This window comes from Canis lupus, chromosome 30 (genome assembly GCF_048164855.1).
Source record: "Canis lupus baileyi chromosome 30, mCanLup2.hap1, whole genome shotgun sequence".
Lineage (NCBI taxonomy): Eukaryota > Metazoa > Chordata > Mammalia > Carnivora > Canidae > Canis > Canis lupus.
Window position 1 is genome coordinate 28,587,501 of NC_132867.1, and position 21,630 is coordinate 28,609,130.

The 21,630-nt window shown below is 38.2% G+C and overlaps 1 protein-coding gene across 6 annotated transcripts in view; it reads right to left on the reverse strand.

Moving 5' to 3' along the window:
• The window catches only part of GRIK1 (glutamate ionotropic receptor kainate type subunit 1), a 361,214-nt gene that overhangs the window by 40,710 nt on the left and 298,874 nt on the right, over nt 1–21,630 (reverse strand). For 3 of the 6 annotated variants that reach the window (XM_072806695.1, XM_072806697.1, XM_072806698.1), the window contains exons 8-12: nt 14,489–14,596; nt 11,919–11,963; nt 6,805–6,918; nt 4,787–4,990; nt 3,893–4,116 (exon numbers count right to left, since the gene is read on the reverse strand). In XM_072806695.1, the coding sequence (XP_072662796.1) occupies nt 3,893–4,116; nt 4,787–4,990; nt 6,805–6,918; nt 11,919–11,963; nt 14,489–14,596 (695 nt within the window). The remainder of the gene's footprint in view (nt 1–3,892; nt 4,117–4,786; nt 4,991–6,804; nt 6,919–11,918; nt 11,964–14,488; nt 14,597–21,630) is intronic. The other 3 variants (XM_072806696.1, XM_072806699.1, XM_072806700.1) reach the window with 1 other exon arrangement.

Consider the following 21,630-nt stretch of genomic DNA (forward strand, 5'->3'; position numbering starts at 1 on the left):
TGCAGGTATTTCTTTCTCATCTCTCCTCTGATCAGTGAGCTCTGCACTTGCCTCTCTGAAATGCTGCTTGTGGTCTTGTGTCAGTGTTTCATACTTTGCAGTTCTAAGTGAACAATTAATCTAATTTTCTAAGGCAAAAAGGAAACCCGTCTAAACAGCAACGTGATTCTTACTGCTTTGCAAAGATATTTTAGGTTCTTTCTTTTCAGGATTCTGAGTGATTTGGCGTTGGACTGAAAAATATTAAGGGTCAGTATGATGCTGTGCTGTAAGACACTGGTTTTCATAATGCAATAGACCTACCTGTTGACTGGATATAGCTATTTCAGCTTGAATTGCCCAATGCCTGTTTAAAGATGGTCAGTGTGACAACAGAGTCAGCATCGGGAAGGCTGGGGGAGAATTAATATATGACCTACACCGATGATGTTCTGAAGCTGCTATTCCCAATTGATACTGAACTTTAGTAAAATGATGGAGAAAGGGACAAATGTGCTTAGAATCTGTGTTAAAATTTGCATATAATAGAGTAGCATTATATTGAAATGTAAAGATTCATTTTGGGTTTATGTTTATCTATGCCAAGCTTTTACTTGAATGGAGATATAAAACAATCCTCAGACTGAAGATCTCTAATTAAGGGATTCTCTTTATGACCAAGAATGGATATTGGGCTGCCTCAAGGAGAGGGAGATCCGTTCATCTTTTAAAGGACAGCACTCTGTTGGAATTTGCGATATAGCTGTTGGGTTTGTATTATTGCTTTAGAGTTACAGTCAAAGGTTTTCTTGATTTTTTTTTTTTTTTTTTGCCAAATGCTGACTTAAAAATATTCATTTTTAACAAGACAAACATAAATCATATAATGTAAGCAGGTGTGATATCTAGATATTTTTTATTTAATTGTGCATTCATGATGGACATAATTCTTGGAAGTTATTTTTTTTTTTTAATTCTTGGAAGTTAAATGTCTTTCAAAAAGTAATTTAAAAAATGTTAACCACAGAACAAAAACCCTGACATGCACATTTGTAGCATTGTAACTAAACAAGTCACAGTAACTTAAATGTTTATATAGTTTTCCTTAGTTTGTCTAACTGTATGAATTCAATTCAGTTTAGCAAATGATTTTTAAACATCTATCTAGTGAAAACATTAGGCTAAATGCAGTGATGGGCTTTATTTTTTTTTCCCTTTAAAAGAACATAAAAGGATACGCTGCAAAACAAATTCAAAAGCCTCTCTAGAGCTAACAATGAGATTAACTTTTTTATTACTGCTTCACTAACTCTGAAGGCAAACCACTAATGTGGCAACAGAAAGCCGCTTCACATCTTTGCTTCTTGGTACAAAGTGACCAAGTGCATGGTCTGAACTATGATGGTGGGAAGTAAAAGTGAATTGGCACATTTATTCAACAAGGATTTTGTCTTTGGGAACCACCTCCAAAATATATTTAGGGGTTTTATAAAGTAGAAGTAGAAATGGATTCAAGGGTATAGAGATGAATGTAGTTGAACGTATGATTCCCATGACGATGCACCTGTATACTGCAGGGAGTTGTTTTCCACATTCCAGCACCTTGCTGTTTGCAAGTGTGTACTTGATGCACAGCAATTCCACTTTCCTGAGACTCAGAATGAGAGGAAAGGCAATGAGAAGGAGGCGGCAAGGAGAAAAAGCTAAATAAAGAGCTTGTTTATAAATGGTCCTGTTGGTGAGTAGGAATTTTGAGTGGATAGTATTGATTGGGGGGGGGGCTGCTTTCTTAATAGAATGAATAGAAATAGAATGAATAGAAATAGAATGAAGTCAGAAAATACAGAGCTCTGGGTCACTAAGAACTGAGAAAAACAGTCAAAATAAGGAGGGAAAAAAGCCTGAATGTCACACTATTCTGATATAGCCTGATGACAAAAAGAAAGGCAGTTTAAAGGCACAGTTAGGGTCAAGTGTATAGGGGTACTTTCACCCTGTATGTTTGTGAGAACTTTTGGATGCTGCTGACATGTTTTGTCTCCCATTGGCTGTGATCAAATCAGTAGGATAAATAACCTATTTGGTCATCAACATTATCTTATTCTACTCATCAGCATCACTGCCTAGACAGACCAACAGACCCAGGGATATGGAAATTCACTTCCCTCTGCTGCTTAGATTGCTCTGCTGTCTCCAATATCACCCAACAGATGTGTGCCCCAGAGCAGAGGAATGGAACAATTTTCTTATTCGTTGTTAGAATGACAAGTAGTCATTTATTAAATAGCCATTCTACCGAGGTATTCATTTCACTTAGTGACCAGTAATAAGAAATGCACCTCCAAAGGTGAGCAACTTATCTTTTAAAACTTGATACCCCAAGCAACATCTTCTTTAGTTTTTTAAACCATGGTCTCCATCCTGGTGCTATTGACATTTTGAGGTAACTCTTGTTAGAACTGTCTGCATACTGTAGGATGTTTAGTGGCATCCATGAACTCTACCCACTTTACATTAACAGTATTTTCCACCCTCGGTTGTGGCAACCAAAATATCCAAATGTTACCTGAAAGATAAAATCTCTCCTAGTTGAGAATCACTGATTTAGAGCACTAAAGTGTCAAAGCATAATATTACTTCACATACTGTTAATATACTATCTTCTGTGGTAGGACATATGGAAAGAGAGCCTTGGCCATTATTTGAAATAGCTTAATACTTGGCCAAACTTTGGAAAATAATCTGGGATCTGGTAATGATACACTTTATAAGGTGTGAAGTATGGAGAAAATATTTATTTCATAACGAATGTATAAATACCCACATGTGAGAGAATCCATTCATTCAGTTTGACTATATGGGTGTGCCTCATGGATCTTTGAGTCTTTTCTAGCTTGGGTTATTTTCCCAAGCTTGCTTTATAATTATGACAGGGAAAGAGTCACCTGGCATTAATCAAAGCCAGAGTGGACAAGGACAGAGAGCTGGCATGAAGAAATATTTCCTATAGAAATTCCTGGAGGGAAAACAAAAATTGATCAGGGGAAAAAGTTCACTGAGTTTTGTTGAAAGATGAAAAAGATTGAAAACAAGTGGGGGACATACAAAAGCAATTATTTTTTTACATGGTCTATCTAGGGATATCAAATGTTTAAGCCAACAGAAAGATAAAATAGCTGCATTTCAAATTCAGCATCAAAGGTATTTAGAAAATATAATCTACTGAAAGGTATAAAAAGCCTTTGAAGAATTGTGTAAAGTGGAATGGTTAAATATAGAGTTATCTCAGAAAATAAAACCTAAGCTGAATCATCAGTGGTAGTATAAATATTTCATGCCTCTAGACTCTACATGTTAGTAATCTTTCTTTTCATAGTTATTTCTAGAATGTTTTTTAACTCTCTAAAGTTTTTTAAAATAAATTTTATCAAATTTTCGAAGTATTTTTCTTTGTTCCTGAGGATTACGCAATCTTGTTTCACCCCAGTATTTATTATTTGCTACAATAGTTCCTAGCTAACTTTTTTCTGTTTTGCATAATGGAATATTCCAAGAGTCAAGTATCTGGACACCATTTTACTCTTCCTGTTGAAGCATTTTAGATTTACTAGCTGAGCTGTTGCTTTTGTTGTAATATAATTCAGGAAAAACAGGTAAACAAACATTTTATGTTGTCTGAAATACTAGGAAAATTAATATAAAAATTATCTTGTTGTCTTTTAAAAGTACCTTTATAAAAAATTAGAAGATATTCGTTTGCAGTGGCTTTTTGAGGAAGAGCTCGACAGAATGGAGCACTAGGCAAAACTAAAATAATACTTTGAAGTTCTTAACCTATGTTTACCTCTAGAGCATACATGTCAATCTGAGACTGACCTAGATCTGTTGTGAATTCAGTAGTTCTCAAACTTACCTTGCAATCACAAAGAGTACACAACTGACTCCCAAGCAGGCTAAGAGCACATACATCCAAATGTCAGGAGACAGGGGGTTGAGGAAGGAGAAGACTCCTGGATTGGTACCATTGGGCTTCCTGTAGAGAATGCTGATGCCCAGTGTCATGAAGGGCTTGGAGAAGTCAATGACCTTCTCCCGAACGTAGGTAATGGTAAGAGGAGCCACTGCCAGGTCAGCCTTCTGCAAAATCAAGTTCAAAATCATTGTCTTAGTTGTCTCGCTTCTCAGCAAATGTCTGGACTATATTTCTGGTCCTTCTGATCTATATTTCTCAATTCCAAATGTTTCTCATGCAAGAAGCTTCTGTGATAATTGGCTCTAGTATGAAAACAGTTGACTTCCACAGTTATGCTTGTGAGATAGTATTTATTAGCAAAGAGAAACCAGAAAGTATGAAATACACACACACACACACACACACACACACAGATGTATATATATTCTGGCATGAATGAAGGAAGAAATTAGAGGAAGATGTCTTTAAAAAGGGCATGTGAGCAGAACAAGGAAGGAACCATTTGGTCATAAAATCAGCTGAGAAGATGCGGCTTTTGCTCTGAGCTGCAAACTGTAGAAGTGTTTATCGAATTAAAGAATTATTCAGGTTTATTCTTCAGCTTGATGGATGGACCCATAAATTTTTGTCCTCAATTTGTGTCCTTACTTGCCCTTCTATGTAAGCAAACTCCATTTCCTTGTTGTTTTCTCAGACTTTTTAGGCCATTATTAGAATTCATAAAAAAGGTAACATTTCTTCTGACATTGACTCAATCATTTTTTTCTCTTTTACTTCTTGCTAAGCATTTTGTCAGACACTTAAAACCCATATATGAGATATATTTTTGCTTACATGATCTATAAGTTCTTTGACCATTCCATTCCACTCTCCTTTGTCATTCTGGGCTCCGTATTTGCCATCGGGGACGAGTTTGACATCATAAATGAACCCCAAGATGTTTGACAATTCCTTCAACAGATCCAGGCAATACCCTTCAAATCTGTCATTTCCATATAAGGGCTTATCAGATTTCCTATACATAACATAGGGCTCTTCCTACAGGAAACAAACCAAATACAAAAACCCTGTTATAATGGAAGGTAGAATTTACTTATATAAGCTCCATCCAAAGTCAGAAGGTGCAAAATATTTGAAAATGATTATTAAGATTTCAGAGAAAGGAAGTTAGTTCCTCACCTTCCTGCCTTCCCTAAACTCATTTTCCCTATGCCCTCTACCAATACAGAACATTTCCTGTATTAATTTCTCTCCCTCTTCAGTGTTTTGATAAGAATGTTTTCCTCTGCTGCTAAGGGCAAGGCTGTGAGTGACTAGTATGACAGAGACACAGTCACATTTGAACTTGAAGTCCAGCAATAAAGGACCAGAAATCTGGTTTTCATCTGTCTCTACACCCAGACTTTCTTTGCATGACCTGCCACCCTCCCTCTTGGCTTTTACATAAGGGCTTTGTCTACTAAGAAAAAGGAAATTTAAATCAGCAAATATACCCTCTTGCTTTTCAAACTTCCTGTCTACTAAATATTCTCATTTCCTCATCTCACGGTTAAATTTCATCTCAGTTTCACTATTCACTTTTATCTAGATATTTTGGTTGGTTTCCTTCAGGGTATCTTATTCAAAGACTATTTCTATGTCTTCTTATATTACAAGTTCCATTTTCTTATTTGAACTCACCTCACATTTCATATTTGGTAATTCTTTGCTTATACTTTTACATAATAAATCCCTATTCTATGAATAATGGACATTTCCTTACAACCATGTATCTTTAACCTTATTCTCATTTGGCTAAATGAAAATTTATTTTATTTTATAACATTATAATAGTTACTGCATTACTGATATGTTCTTTTACTTCTCATTATACATTTTCTTCAGACATTTAAGACCCATTTAGGTTTACCCTCAAACAAACTAATAGAAATAGAAAACTCTACCTTTCTATGAGATAGTTGCTGAGGAAGTAGTCACCAGAAAAACAAAACCATTTTTATTATGGATGAACAATTCTCAAAAGTTAATGGACTGAATCAAATAAAGCAGGAATGTCTGAAAGTGAAGATTTTAGAGGTGGCCTCTCCTGTTCTTGATTCCTTGGGTTAGGATTGGAAAAGGGAAAGAATGCACAATCTGGGGATATACCATGTCTGGATAGGGATATTATCAGGGCTCTAATAGGAAGGAGGAAGTACCCTTAACTGGCCTTTTGAAAAACTTCTTAGTAAAGGCGTTATTTATAAAGGAGTGATCAGGGCAAAGGGAGCCAATAGGAATGAAGGTGGGAGGAACGGTGGGGTATAAACATCCAGGGACCAACATAATCAGGAAACTTATAGCACTTAGGGCTAAATCAGGTAGGAGGAAAGAGTGCTCCTGGAGTCCAGGACAGCAGAACTCTGGAAGCAAGATCATGGACAGAATAGGAGCTGTGGTTATGAAGGACAGAGGTTCTGAGAAAACCATTGGAGGCAGGGGAAGTAATGTTCTTATTTCTCTTTTTCTACTTCTTTAGTCCCTTGCCAGAATCTCTCCTCAGTTGAAACCAACCAGCAGCCAGTTGAAACCAACCAGCAGCCAGAGAGCAAGGGAGACTAGCTGAGTGGGGCCAGAGAGTGGGAGCAAGACAGAGCTGAGAATGGATTGAAGGTGGGAGATATTCAGAACATTGATGGAAGCTTCTAATTCAACGCAATTATGGACATATACAAACATAAATTTTTCGTGTCCTAATTAAAAATAAACATTTGCAGACAAAGTTGTTGGCATGAAAAAGATGCTGAAGAATTCTTCAAACTCTAGTGTGGGAATCTGGATAAGATACCCTGAGTTCCACATAGTCAACTTACCAAAATGGTGGTGACGATGAGCGTTCGGTTGGCTAGTGAATCAGTGATATTGTTGGACCTGTCTTTGTTGCCATCAGTCATGTTAAGCCCACTGTTGGAGTTCCAAATCCCAATCTATACAGAACACAATACATCAGAGGCTGCTGGTTGTCAGTGACCCCATTTACATTAAGGAGTAGCCCCTTCTATACCAGGAATGGACATAAAAGCTTAGAGTCTGGGGAGAAGACACCAGGGAATCACACTGAAGCTACTCACTGTGGGAAAATGAACAATGAAGGAATGAGTGTGCCCACGGGACAGGGAAAATTAGTGTCATTTGAGATACAGTAGGGAGAGGTCTTTTTCTTTGTTAATTTATTAAACTCACTATTCTTTTTTAAATTAAGAATTCTTAAATGCAGATTTTTCTTCCAATATGTGTTTGTTGAGCACCTATGCTATGCCATACCTTGCTTGAGGCCTTGGATGACATAACAATGAATAAAAGAGAAAATTTTCTTCTCTAGTGGAGCTTACATTCTAGTGATACAAAACTTATGTTGCCAAAGTGGTACCATTGGTGTTTCTAAAATTGATAAGGAATGGGACGAAAGGAGCAAGGTGGATGATGGAGAGATGGGGCATATATAAGGGAAAAAATAAATGGAAGAAAAAAAGTGTGGATAAATAGTAGACTAAGTTCTGATCCTGTCTTCATTGAGGAGCCAGTGCTGGGCAGGTGTGCCTGCCATGAACTGTAGTAGCACTGCTCAGACCTCTGTTATGGGCTTATCCTCTGTTAATCTTCTGTTTACTTGTTATGTCTGTGCACTTGACTATGAACTCCTTTAGTGAGGGTATTCTTTTTTATTGTTTATTGATCTATCACAGAACCACTCATGGTGATTAGTAGTCAGTGAAACCCAACGATATTTTAAAAAGTAATGATTTACGGTTTTCTCCAGTGGCCAAGTCACTCCTGGGTTAGATGGCCCTAAAGAAGTACATTGATTTGTTTAGCTTTTGGAGGAACTCAGGAGAAAAGCCTCAGGGAAATGAACTATTTATCTGAAGCCTTCTATAGGCATTTATTGCCAGCCTGGTGAGACAAACGGAATGCAGACATATTTCAGAGCCAGGCAAAGCCAACAACTATGTGACCTTGGGCAAGCTGGTAACCTTTCTGAGCTTTGGTTCTCTAACCATAAAGTACATCATCTGGATATTGAGAAGACCAAATGAGAAGATCCACATGAAAGTGTTGGTAATTGTTAAAAGCTACACATTGATAATAAAGGGCATTCAAATAACTGGCCCAGTAACTTCTTCAAGCTTGCCCTGTTGTGAAGGATTTTGGATTGTGAGGGAGTTATTTATTTATTTATTTATTTATTTATTTATTTATTTATTTAAATTTAGAGGCAGATGAAGTATAGGATCCATGAAGGACAGGGACAGTTGAGGAACACTAACACTTGGACAGACTCTGGGATGGATGAAGTAGACCTATACTTGATCCCTGACCACATTTTCCCAATGGGAGGAATGGGAAGAACACATTGCCCGCCTGGGCAGAAAGTCTTGCAGACAGACTTTTGTCCAGATCCTAGCTTTGCAATGTCTCAGCAATGTGATCTTGGGTAAGTTCATTAACCCTGCTGTGCCTCAATTCCTCATCAGAAAAATGGAGATAGGAGGGCTTTTTTGATGATTAAATAACACCAGTGGGAATGTTAGACCTCTTTCCTTTTCTGTTTCTTTACTTAGATTTATTGCTTAAATACAGCAGCTGGAAATTCATTTAGCTTGACAAATACTCTTTTAAGACATGTAAATTTTTTGAGGAAGTTTCAAGGACTATCACACATTCACACATCAGTGCGAACTATTTCAATGTCACTCTTTCCTTTCTATACTTAGTAAGAGTTAGTTGGCCAATGAAATAAGGAGACAGATCTAGGTAAATGGGGGCTTTGGAAGTATTTTGAGCCTGACTGTAATGAGGTTACTAGATGTAGGCTTGGGTTGTAGGACAAAAGCTCTAATAACCATTCAGTCTTTCTACTGTCAAGGGTGATGCCTGTCATAGAACACACACAATGCACATAACATCTTTATGTTGAAGAATCTTCAGATTTCCTTGGTTGTCTTTAAACCCAGGAGAGGACAACTTTTTCTCCTCTCTCTTCTCAACCTGTACCTCTTTTTCCACTTTTTTGAGGCAAATACCCTTGTTTCTAGGAAATATAACTCAGGCTAAACACACTTGGAGTCTATTGGTTTTCATCCAAAGCTATGCTTTAGGTTGTAAGCAATTGACTTCGAACTCAATGAAGGCTGTAAGTTGGGCTCTGGCTATACTTCTAATTAAAACTTGACTTAGGCACTGGGGAGAATGGAACCTAACTTTTAATTAAGTAGAAAAGTGGAGAAAATAACTGTGTTTATAGCTAATTTGTTAAGTAATGGAAGGTGTTTTCTTTAACTAATTTCTATTAATGTCAAGGGTGTATTTAAAGGAACTCTACTAATATTTGAAAATGGCAGTGTTGTACAGCCTCATAATATCATTCTCTTTTAACATACAAACTTGAAACTGTAGACAAATGCACTCCACAGCTCAATGTCTGGCTTTTATTTCTTTTGCCAGCCCTGCCAAAAGTAAGGAGGTCAGATACCATTGCTGCAGCATTTCCGGTCAACTGAGTCCTAGAGTCCCATTTAATGTGAACTTTCTTTCATAAGAGGAGAAAATGGAGAATATTTTTTCCTACTATTTGTGTAATAGAGCTCCCTTCAAATCTGGACTAAAAGAGTATCAAACTACAGTCTTGACTGTAGTCAAGGTTATTCCCACGTTATTCCTAGGAAGTGGACAGTATACATATGCAGTTTGAATGACCACAGCCTTCGGTTTCAAATTGTTTAATTAGCAAAACAGAATTCGTGTGTGTGTGTGTGTGTGTGTGTGTGTGCATGTTTTGAAGCTAGTCAACTTGCTTTACCTGTTATTCAAATAGACACATCAGCTTTTCAGAAGAAGCAAGATCTTATGAGTCATGTGCGTTGGGGGACGAGGGATACAGTTTTCCAGATGCCTAGACATCTAGCATTTCAGTCTTGTTCTCTGACCTTGGAGGAGTGCCTCCAGGAAGCAGAGCCTCAATTTTCAAACCATAGAGCAAAAGCAGACAGCAGTAATTTACCAGTGAGAAGTAGCAGAGGGTGGATCAATTATTCGTGGGGAGGAACACTCAAGAGCTAAATTGTCTGGTCCTGCCTTCTTTCACTTTGTAAACGGGCATGTGGGAGCAGCCATTTATTATCTAGGACAACTAAGGGAAGCCTCTGAAAATGAGTGGCCAAATGACAGTAAGCAAACTTTTAAAAAAAAAAAAGCGACACAAGAGGGTGTTCAGAGGGTGACTAGTATCCATTTTCCAAACCTACCGAGTGATTCACATAAAGTCAAAATCCAACATTGCTGAGTGAAATATCAAGTATTTAGGAAAGAAAATAAGACTCGTCTGTTTTTTGTATCATGAGACTTATGAACACATATTCACAGACTTTGCAAAGATCGCTACATCCTCTTTTGGAAAAAAATTCTGGTGGACTCTTCCACCCTCAATACGGTCAGCATGCAAAGAGCTTTCCGAATTTGAATGTGAGTCTTGTTGGAAAGGGACAGTAGGTCTTACGTGCTAGAGCTCAGGTTACTGTAAATTGTTGATAAGAAGTCATAACACAGAACAGCACATCACAGTATATGCAACTTACAGTGTGGGCAATGATAGGTCTGCAGGAAGGAAGAGGCACAAAGGCATGGAGCTGTATCCCAAGGAAGTGTGTGCGGGTAATTATTGCAGTTTAGTGACAAATAGAGGACATTCCCCTCCCCTGCATGTGATTTCAGAGCTTGGATTCCATTCCCTAGGATATTTGGTTTGAATTAATTCAACATTGCATAAAGTGCCTGGAGTCTCAAGCTGGATTAGTGGAATAAGCTTCTTTCTGGGCACCAGTTAGGTTCATCTATTTATTAGCAGTGAGGAAACGAGATTGCCTTCTTTCTCTCTGCCTTTGGTAGCCTGATTCATTGAAGATTAAATCAAGGTTATTAAACCTATGTATTTTAAACTTAAAAGGACATTTTTGAAATCATCGACTGAGTACTACCAAGAGAGAGACAAGCTTTTGGACCACAGGGAACGACTGTTTACACTCTCCATGACTTACGTGATAATTTGCAAGATAAAAGTGAACCTGACAAAACCGCTCAAGTCAAACAACCTGAAATAATTCAAGGTGCATCTGTCAATCAGATATTTTAGCAATTAGGTTGAGAGAGTGAGAGAGAGAGAAAATGAAAGACAATGTTTGCGTATCACTGGGATGTTTTCCTGAACCAAATGTTTTTAATGCCTAACATTTGCTTATACAATAAATCTGTGCACATTCATTGACAACATGATACTGTACAATAAGCTATGAAATAGGAGGTGTTAGAATTTACAAGATCATCTCATTTCCCTTCCAACATCTCTAATGTTTTTGTCCTCTGGAAACTGGTTCTGAAACGAATTGCCAGACAATATGCACTGACAAAGATCCTACGCAAAACAAAGCTAGCTCCTAAGAGAATGGAATTTCTGAAAATGGCTCCTGTTTTATGGTGGTGACATTGAGGGAGATGTCTTATCCTGGCCTTTTGAGCCTTAGCCTATCTGACTAGTGTGATGGATCAAATCTACTGCTGTTTTCATGCCCCGTAGGGAAAATATTTAGTGATTTGAGAAGAAATATAAATGGACCAGTGTCTGCCTCTATTGCAGTAACCTGCTTTCAGCCCTTACTGGGATTGAGCCTGCTTGGGAGAAACAAAAATAACCGAGGGGGAAATATTTAATCCATCACTACTTAATCCATCTCAGGCTGTTTTCAATTCTTGGGTCATGTGGTTGCAAGACAACATATTCAATCACCCCGTTCTCCTTTCATATCGACTGTATCACCTCTAAACTGCAATTAGGAGATCTACAGGTCTGGCAAAACTGCAGAGGCCCAGGCCTCTTCTCTGACATTCCCCACCCCACCCCCAGGGGGCCTGCAGTTTTTGTCCGAGTACAAACCTTCTTCCACACTTTATATAAGTGTTTAGACACTTCTCCAGCAGCCTTGGTTTTCAGAGGGAAAAATAAAAATAGCACTTAATTAACATGGAGCACGGAACCCAGAAGGTATCACGGTGTGTGAGTGCTCAGCGTATGACATTCCCCACCCACCGTTTGGAACCTCACACGGTCATTCAACATGAAGCCTGAACAGAGACACAGCAAAGGGATGTACTAAGCACTTGGGTCTCACAGAAGCTACTTCCACTTGGTAGTACAGCCTGATGTTCACTTTTCCTTTCCCATACCAAAAAGAAAAAAAAAAAAAAGATATAAAGATCTTTTGAATATGCACAGCTCTGCTGCAGAGTGAAAGGGTCTTCATCATTCTTTAGAAAGGCCTGTTCAAGGTATTCATAAACAGAATCAATCCTCACACGCACGCAGGCACACACACGTTATTCCTAAGCAAGAAGAAAGCACGCTACGCTTGATGACATGGTCTTTGATTATGGGCCTCCAGGCAGTAGGAACTTGAGTGGAAGTGAAAAGTGGGCTTTTTCTAACAATTTTCTCTGTGGACCCCGTGAGAGGCTGACATGAAAAGATTGGGCATCTCCTCCCGTGGCTCCTGAGAGAGATGGGCTGGCTTCCCCAATGCCTTAAGGCCCAGTCATTCCTTCCAGGAATGGAGCCCAAGTCACCTGAAGAAAGAAAAGTTATTGCAAACAATGAAGAGATAAGAAACAAATCGAGAAAACACTTTCATCTAATTTGATTTTGCCTTTGATGGAAAAACACCAATGGAGTGTGCATAATATTGCTGCGTATAAAATAGCTCTGAAGGCGGAACGATCGCTCCATCTCTTTCATCACACGTTGGAGCCAGAATGATGTTTCCTTAACAGCTTTTCTTCCCCCTTCAGTTCTATACATTAACAGGGTGGAGGGGGGAGAGAGGCATGCACAGGGGAGCAGACTTTTTTTTTTTTTTTTTTAAACAGCCTTTAGAGGCTTTCAGTTCCTAAAAGTATTCTTTTCTTTGGTGGCCACAGCCAGGATGGAGGTGAGATGGGGGCCCTGTGCTTGGCCAGACACGTTAAACTAACAAACCAGCAAATCTAAGTGAAGAGAACCCAGAGAGATAGAGAGAGACAGAGAAATAGAGAGAGACAGGGACAGAGAGAAATACAGAGTGATGGGTAGAGAGAGCCAGGGAGAGCCAGAGAGAGACAAGGAGAGACAAGTGGAGAGAGAGAGAGAGAGACAGAGAACAGAGAGACAGAGAGCCAGGGAGAGACAGAGAGAGACAAAGACAGGTAGAGAGAGAGAGAGACAGAGAGCCAGGGAGAGAAAGAGAGACAAATAGAGAGAGAGAAGGACAGAGAGAAGGACAGAGAAAAATTCAGAGAGACAGAGAGAGACAAAGAGAGAGAGAAAGAGAGAGACAGGAAGAGAGAGGGCATTTTCAAAAAATGGGAACCTGCTCAGATAATGTGTACCCTCAAAGCCACAAACTAATTATTTTCCTCAAACATTTCCACACCAGTGGTCACCATCTATTACATTTGGCCTAATTAATCTTTGTTTTAATTAGGCTATTTGGGGATGGGACATAGTCAGGACCTTTAAAAAAAAATGTCTCAGTTAACAAAAGCAACAGAACAGAAATGGAAATCTTATCTCATTTTAAAAATCAACCCAACGTTTCAGTGAAGTGACTGGTTGCCAAACCCACTCTTCTATAGGAAACATACCTTCTTGTGCACTACAGTGAAAAAAAAATGTTGGATTACAGAGTTTGGATTTCAGATGATTGTTTTGGGTGTTTCAAAACCCTTTTTTTCTTTAACGTCCTAAAGGGCAAAATCTTCACAATATAAGTGTTAATTAATTCCAGCACATAACTGTGAATAATAAAATTAGTATAATAAAATACACTGTGGAGCCAAATTCTATTATTATTATTATTATTATTATTATTATCATCATTATTTAAATAGTCCACATTTGCATTACTCTAAATTAGCTAACATGGAACTTAGAACTTTGAGAGATTAAGAATTGCAACTAAAATAATCCTAAAATCAGAACCCAGCTTGAAAATGCTTTTTTTTCGGTGTATTTCTTCCTAAAATCAAGGACCCAGTAAGCCCTTTCTCTTCTACTTTAGTCTATCCCTCTATCAACCTCAAGCACAAATGAAAATTCATTTCTGAGTGAACCTGGACACCATTCCATAGATAAGTCGTTGGCAAACTCCTTGTTTTCTAAGTCTGAACTCAATTTCCAAAAACCTTTGAGAGGTGGGGCTAATGACACCTCACCCATAGGGCCAGATGCCTTAATTATGCCTGCTTTATAAACCAAGCACTAGATAAATGTTAGCATTGCTATCAATGACATACAATTTCAGAATCTAGCGTGTCAGCATCTATCAGCAGAGCAGGGGGCGAGAGAGCTAGAAAACTGGAAGTAAATGGACATGCTGAGAGAATCATTTTGTCCGTCTGCTCCTTGTAGGTGCAATTAAAATGCTTGTACAGTGCTCTTTATTTTATTCTTAAATTTATTATTGAGCAGGTTACCTTTTCAGTTCCTTCCTCTTTGAGGCTAATAATGTCCAGATCAAAATCCTTCCTCAAACCATCGGTTTTATTGAAAGTGATACGCCCAGTCAGGCCATCCCAGCGAGCCTATGGACAAAAGGAACGTGGCATTACTGTTTCACACTTATCATAATCCTCGCACCATCAAAATGGTAATACCTCAAATTCATCACGGTATCCAATTATTTGGTTTCATCGTGGTGTTAGAAAGCATTGCATTGCTTCAGCAGCTCGATGGCAGGACACGTCCCCATTTTATTAGCACTCATTTATTTTGTGAGTCCAAATGTCTAAAAATCAGTCAAATCTGTGACAGTGACAGTTTAAATGGGCAGTGTGGAAGGAAAGACTGTAAAACAGTCTGCACGAGGAGTAAACAAAGTCTGGGAAGCCTAGTATTCTGTTCTCCAAGGTCAAGTCAAATCCCTTTTAAGGTATTGCCCAGGGGAAGCATTCTCTCCCCCACTTTTTTTTCACTGTGAAAAGGGTATAAATAATCCAGGGATGTATTAACGAATTTTTAGAACGTTCAGGATTTAGGTCTTCCGATGTCATTTGGCTTAGTTTCCTGTCACTGCTGTCGCAAATTATCACAAACTGGGTGACTTAAAACAACAGAAATTTATTCCAAAATCAGCAACACTGGACAAAACCAAAGTGTCAACAGGGCCATGCTCCCTCATGGAGACTCACGGGACACTCTGTTCTTGACTCTTCATATTTCTGGTGGCTGCCAGCAGTCCTGGTCCTGTGGCTCTATCTCTCCAGTCTCTGCCTCTGTGGTCACATTGCCTTCTCTTCTCTGCAGTCTTTCTACTTGTCTCTTATACATGTGATGACACTTAGGGCTCACGTAGATAATTTAGGATAGTCGTCGTATCTCAAAACTCCTTAATTTAATTATATATGCAGGTTTTTTTTTTTTTTTTTTTTTTTTTGCCATGAAAGATAACATTTACACATTCTAGGGATTAGGACATGGATACCTTTTTGGGGAGTCATTATTCTGCCTACCACATACATCCACATCATTTTAAAAACTAAAAATCACAGCAGTCTCCCCTTCACAGAACTCACACTGGACGTCTTTGGTGGTTTCATTAAATAAAAACTAGTGGCCCCGGAATTTCTTGAGCTTCGATCTCTAGGTGATTTTTGGCAATCTTGACTAATTTGAGTTGGCTTACAAATGAGGATAGAGGGGGACTCAGTCTTTTGTATCTACCTAGCTGTTTTTTTTTTTTCTCCTGACTTTACCAAAATCACTGGACATTGGTAAAATGTGAAGAAAATCCTGAAAGATATACTCTAACTGCTATGTTCACACCATGTGCACTGTTGACTCTATTTACCCATTTGGCCAAGAGTCAGAGCAAAGAGCATGAGTTTATTGCAGAGCTGGGTTTGAATTCAGGCAAGCCACTTAACCTGAACCTGGGTTGTCTCAAATCTGAGACACAAATCTGAGTGTCTGATGGGTTTCTGTGAGATTTAAGTGGCACTTCACACAATTCTTAACTCACTGAAAGCATAGAAAATGTAAACAATGATTATTTTGACAACTATCCCTTATTATACTTCCCACATTCCTCACAAACTCCAGGGTTTGACTTTTATTACCTCACCTGTGTAGTCTTTTCTGATCTCTTCGGTATTACATTTTACAAACCAACATCAGATTCATTGTCCCAAAATACAATTCTCATACTCATGCTATTTCCCCAGCATGTAAGGTACAATAATGGATTCATGCCGCCTATAAATTAGTCTACACCTTGACTTTACATTTGAGGTTGTGATGGTTAATTTTATGTGTCAACTTGACTGAGTCAGGGGATATTCAGTTATCTGGCTAAATGTTATCTCTGGATATGTCTATGAGAGAGTTTCCATTTGAATCAGTAGATTGAATAAAGCAGATGTCCTCCCTAATGTGAGTGGGCATTATCTAATCCATTGAGGGCTTGACTAGAACAAAGAGGCATAGGAAGAGGAAATGTGCTCTCTCTGTCTGACTGATTGAAGCTGAGACATTGGTCTGCTATCAGGCAAGGATTTAACACCACTGGCACGGCTGGTTCTCGTCTTCTCTGTGCCAGAAACTATCTCAGAATATAGCACCTTGCAGTTTCCAGTTTAGTTGGAACCAGAACATTAATGTACTTCAATGAAGCAAAGATTAGCACATAGTGATTGAGGGAAGAAGTATGGGGAAGTAGTACTGATCCTAACTGCTCAGAAAGACAGACTCACCAAAAGACTCCTGTAGGAAAGAATGCCTAAGATCTCAAAGGATGAGAAATTGGCCGAGCAAAGATTTACAGCCTGAATAATAAAGCATGAAATACAGAAAAAGTTATGCCTGCCATGGATGGATCCATAATGCAAGGTAAGGAATGGTGAGAAATGGGCCAAGGAAAGAGGTGGGTGGAGACGACTTCTTCTTCTTCTTCTTCTTCTTCTTCTTCTTCTTCTTCTTCTTCTTCTTCTTCTTTTTTAAAGATTTTACTTATTTAATTGAGAGAGAGACAGAGAGGGAACATGAGCAGGGGGAGGGACAATGGGAGGAGAAGCAGGCACCCTGGTAAGCAGGGAGCCCGATGCAGGACTCGATCCCAGGACCCCGGGAGCATGACTTGAGGTGAAGGCAGACAGTTAACCAACTGAGCCACCCAGGTGGCCTGAGAAATTGCTCTTAAGGGGTCATGAATCATGTTACTTTGCTTGGACTTCGCTCAATAGACATGTGGGAATCATCAGTATGCTTTAAGCTTAGGAGTGTCATGGGCAGATCTCTAGAGAGATCATTTTAGCAGAACTAGGGGAAGATGACTCAAAGATCACAAGCAGAGGATTGACTAGCAGGTAGTTCTCACAGAACAAAATGAAGCATATTCACATACCCACATATGAACATAGGGACAGCACAGCACAATTCCTTCATCTCCCTGTCTCACCATCTTGCACACCCTTAAGTATTAATGTAAATACTTCCCTAGCAGAGTGGCCAGGTTCATGAAGAAAGTATTGCCATTAAAGTTCCTACAGAAAGAATAGTGAATGGAATCAACAAAATTATCAGGGTCCATCTTAACCCAGACGTATTTTCTGGCTACCATGCAGATGGGATGGAAATCATGTCAGAGGTAAGTTTTATCACTTGATAATGCTGGAAGTTAAATTCCTATCAGGAAATGATACATGGGCACAAGAAGCCTTCAGCTCTCATCTAAGCCATCTCTATAGCCAAACTAGATGTCAGTTAGTCAAATGCAGTATCACATAAATACTTCAGATCCTTGAACTTTGCCTCCAGAGTTTATTGCCAAGGGAGGTCATAACGCCAAACGCTAGCCCCAGCTTTGAAAAAGAAATGGCATATTTTTACAGTTGACAGTAATACCTGTTGTTGTTACACTTGCTAAAATACAGGTAATCACATTCTCTGCACTGGGACAAGAAAAAAAATCAATATTGAATGTAAGTAGAGAGAGTTCTCTCCTGTGTATATTTAGGTACACCTCCTGGCATTGCAATCTCCTTTACCGCCTCACCATATCCCAATCCTACTTTTTGTTCTCTGGTCACTTATTATTTTGCAATTCAAAGGCTTGTTTCGTGGACTGATGAGTTAAATGAGTGTCACTAAGACGAACTACTGCATTAGTGTCATAGCATCTGTCTGAGAGTGGAAGATAATTTGTCCAAGACTTTGGTTGGGTGGAGATCTGTACTGTGTTAGGGGTTTGGACTCAATCATTTTTCAGGCCCACCCTTCACGCTTCTCAAATGTGCAGTTTAAACTCTCCTCCTGATCTGTGTGGAAGGAGGCAGTTTTCTTCATTAAAGTTCTACAGGATTTTCAGAAAGCTTTTTCCTACAGGCAACTTTTCCTTCTTGGGGGTCATGCTGTGAGTCAATTCGATACATTGTCCAGAGTTTAGGGAGCTCTCTGAAAATGGGCAGAATTGGTAGCATTTATCTCTTGATGTAGCATATTGCTCATAGCACGGTCTTAAAATCCAGTTCAGAAATCCAATTTCATTTCCACAAAATGTGTCTATTGTGTCCCTTTGTTTGGATTCTGTTGCATTGGTTTTATTCTTGAATTTAGTGTTCCAGTCACTGGTGCAGTGTAATTCCCACTTCTCGCTTCTCCTCCCTGCTCATCCAAGTGGCAAAAAAGTTCCTTTTTCATGCTCTAACAATGCTTCCTTCCTTGCCTCAAATATCTACAAAGACTCCCTGCCCGATTCTTTACTGAACTGAAATGCCTTTTGACCTTCAAAGTCAACCTTCTCTTACTGACATAATTGCCTTGTCTTTCTGCCCTTATCCCTAATGAGCATTTCTATATATGTTCTTTGTTTTGTTTTTCAAAGTAATGTTGATTAACATTTATTGATCACCAATGTATTATTGATTAGGGTGAACAGATAGTGACTAACTCCTGGGTATGAGGAATAAGATCCATAAGGAATCCATTTCCTGGGGCAAGGCTGAAGCATATACAATTTAGATAATGATATATAATTATATTAGTCATAATTACAATTTGTTTGCCTTATGTAGAAGCATTTGCACAGGGGACAATTACAGTATACTTAACTGAAAACAATACTTAAACTATTGTCCCTATTTTGGGAAATAGCTTTAATTTCTACCCTGCATAAGACTTCTTGACAATAATTGTCTAATAGCAAGTGAACCAAATGGTGTGACTTTTTTCTTTTCTCTTATCAAGCATGTTATCTGATGGCCAAGAGACAGAAATCAAGAGCTGAAAGAAGAAAAACAAAAGTTTTCATTAATGTCTTACTTTTATGCTCTTTCTCGAGATGATCTTTACTATCCAAATAAAAAATATATATATTTTAGTTTTGAGGAAGTAAGTGGCTAGTAGCTGCCTAACAATAGGCTCTTGTAATAGTCAATTTTAACTTCATTTTCTTAAAATGATTGTTATTGCTCTTTTTTTTTCCTGAAGGGGACTCAAATATATAGAAGCACATAAAGCCCCCTTTCTTAGAATTTTCCCTGATGCAGCCATTCCTGTTTACCATGGGGAATAAATTCTTTCTTATTGAAAGAGACTTCCTTTTTGAGAGCAGGAGAAAATGAGCTTTTCTAGTAGATATGATCTTTTAAGGACAATGGTTTCTAGCATTTTCATTTATGTATTAAGATATTATTCTTGTAAGAGCATTGTAAATAGAAGGTTCACAGCAAACCCAAATTCCTTTGGAATTAGATTAAGATGAGAAAGAAATTTTTAAATGACTATTCTATGTGTTATTGAAACTTATCAAAATTTGAAAATAAAGGAAAAAAATTAAAAAGACTGCATGGCCTTTGTTTGTCATAGTGGCCATTGTCTAAGAGGCTCATCCAAGGATGACTTGATTCTCTAGGGAAATGTATCTTAATTCCCAGACTCTGTAAAGTGTAAATCTCTAAGATATAAGTGATTTCTGTCTAATAGAAAAGATAACCCCTGAATTACAATTTTATTGCTCTGGTACATTAACCAGTTTGGATTTTCCAGGTACCTCTATAATTACTTTTCCTCTGCATCTTCTTGGAATGAGCTTTACCGTCAAAAATTAAATATGTCTTCAACAGTTGCTCACTTTATATTTGTATTATTTACATTTGTAACTATTTTAAAAATTATACTTTGATCACTTAGCAGATAGTTCTATCAAGATGCCCAAATAAACTCACCTGCCAGAGCCAACCTTATGGGTCATTTAGTTCTCTACCCCAGTCCTAGAGCAAATCTCAAGTAGTAATGGATTTTACCTTTGCTGACATTTAGTTTCTCTTGTTCTTTTCTGTTCATTTCTTTTCTTTTGGTTCTATATTTGATACTGATTTTGCCCAAGCCTCTCAGTCTGTAAGTGTCTAACCTAACTCATAGGTTGAGCTCTTTCTATTTTTAAACTGGGTGCAAGGACCAGTAGATCTGTGTCTGGTCTCTGACCACTAGGCCATCTCTACTGCATAGTCAAGGGAACACTTTGTGTCTCAGAAGATCTTGGTTTTGGCCATGACCAAGTCTAGGAATTAGTGGTTATTTGAATGCTAGTCTAGTCTCAAGCACATAGTCAGGAGACATACTGTGTACATGCGAATCTGATTTGTATATGGCCACTAAGTCATTCTCCATTGGTGGCAAAATTGAATGGGAATCTGGCATTTTGTTCTGATTACCTGGTGGTCTGTCATATAGAGAAAGTAATCTAATTCTTTGTCAGTAGTGTGACAGATGACTGAAAATCTGGCTTATTAGCCTTTTTCTTTTTTTTTTAAGATTTTATTTATTCATTCATTATAGACACACACACACACACACAGAGGCAGAGACACAGGCAGAGGGAGAAGCAGGCTCCATGCAGGGAGCCCAATGTGGGACATGATCCCAGGACTCCAGGATCATGCCCTGGGCTGAAGGCAGGTGCTAAACCACTGAGCCACCCAGGGATTCCCCTATTATTCTTTTTCTTTTGTCTGAGAAAGAATATAGCTCAGGTTCACTGGAAAGGAAAAATACTCCCTAGAATTCCATGCCCAAGATTTTTGGTGTTCTATATTTACTTTCAACCCATTGGCTAATATTGTGGCACTCAGGCAACCCTCAGTGACTATATCTTATGTCTAGAAATGAGAAAAGCCTATTTATCTCATTGTGTGAGTATGAAATTTATTCCCATCTCCAGAAAGTATGAATAAATTAGATTATAAAATCTTACAAATCAAAGGATCTTTTTTTTTTGGTTATCTCTTTGATTGCTTATATTAATATACCCAGGATTCCCATTATATAGAGAAACTAAAGTTTTGCTATATTTTATGTGTTACCCTTTAAAAAAAATCTCAAAAATTACTAGCTCAGAAGCAATTTTATGTAAAAACCCAATTTCATATAATCAAAGTGCACCTTTAATCACATTTAAGGATTTTTTTTAAATTAGCTGAAAGAATCAATATGTGTCTTTTCCCTAATTTTATCAGTATTGAGTTATAGTTTATGTCTACCTTTTTACCCATTTGTTTCTTAACAAAGAGGCTAGTTAATGAATATGCTCTATGGGGCTGCATTATGCATGCTCATCTGTACA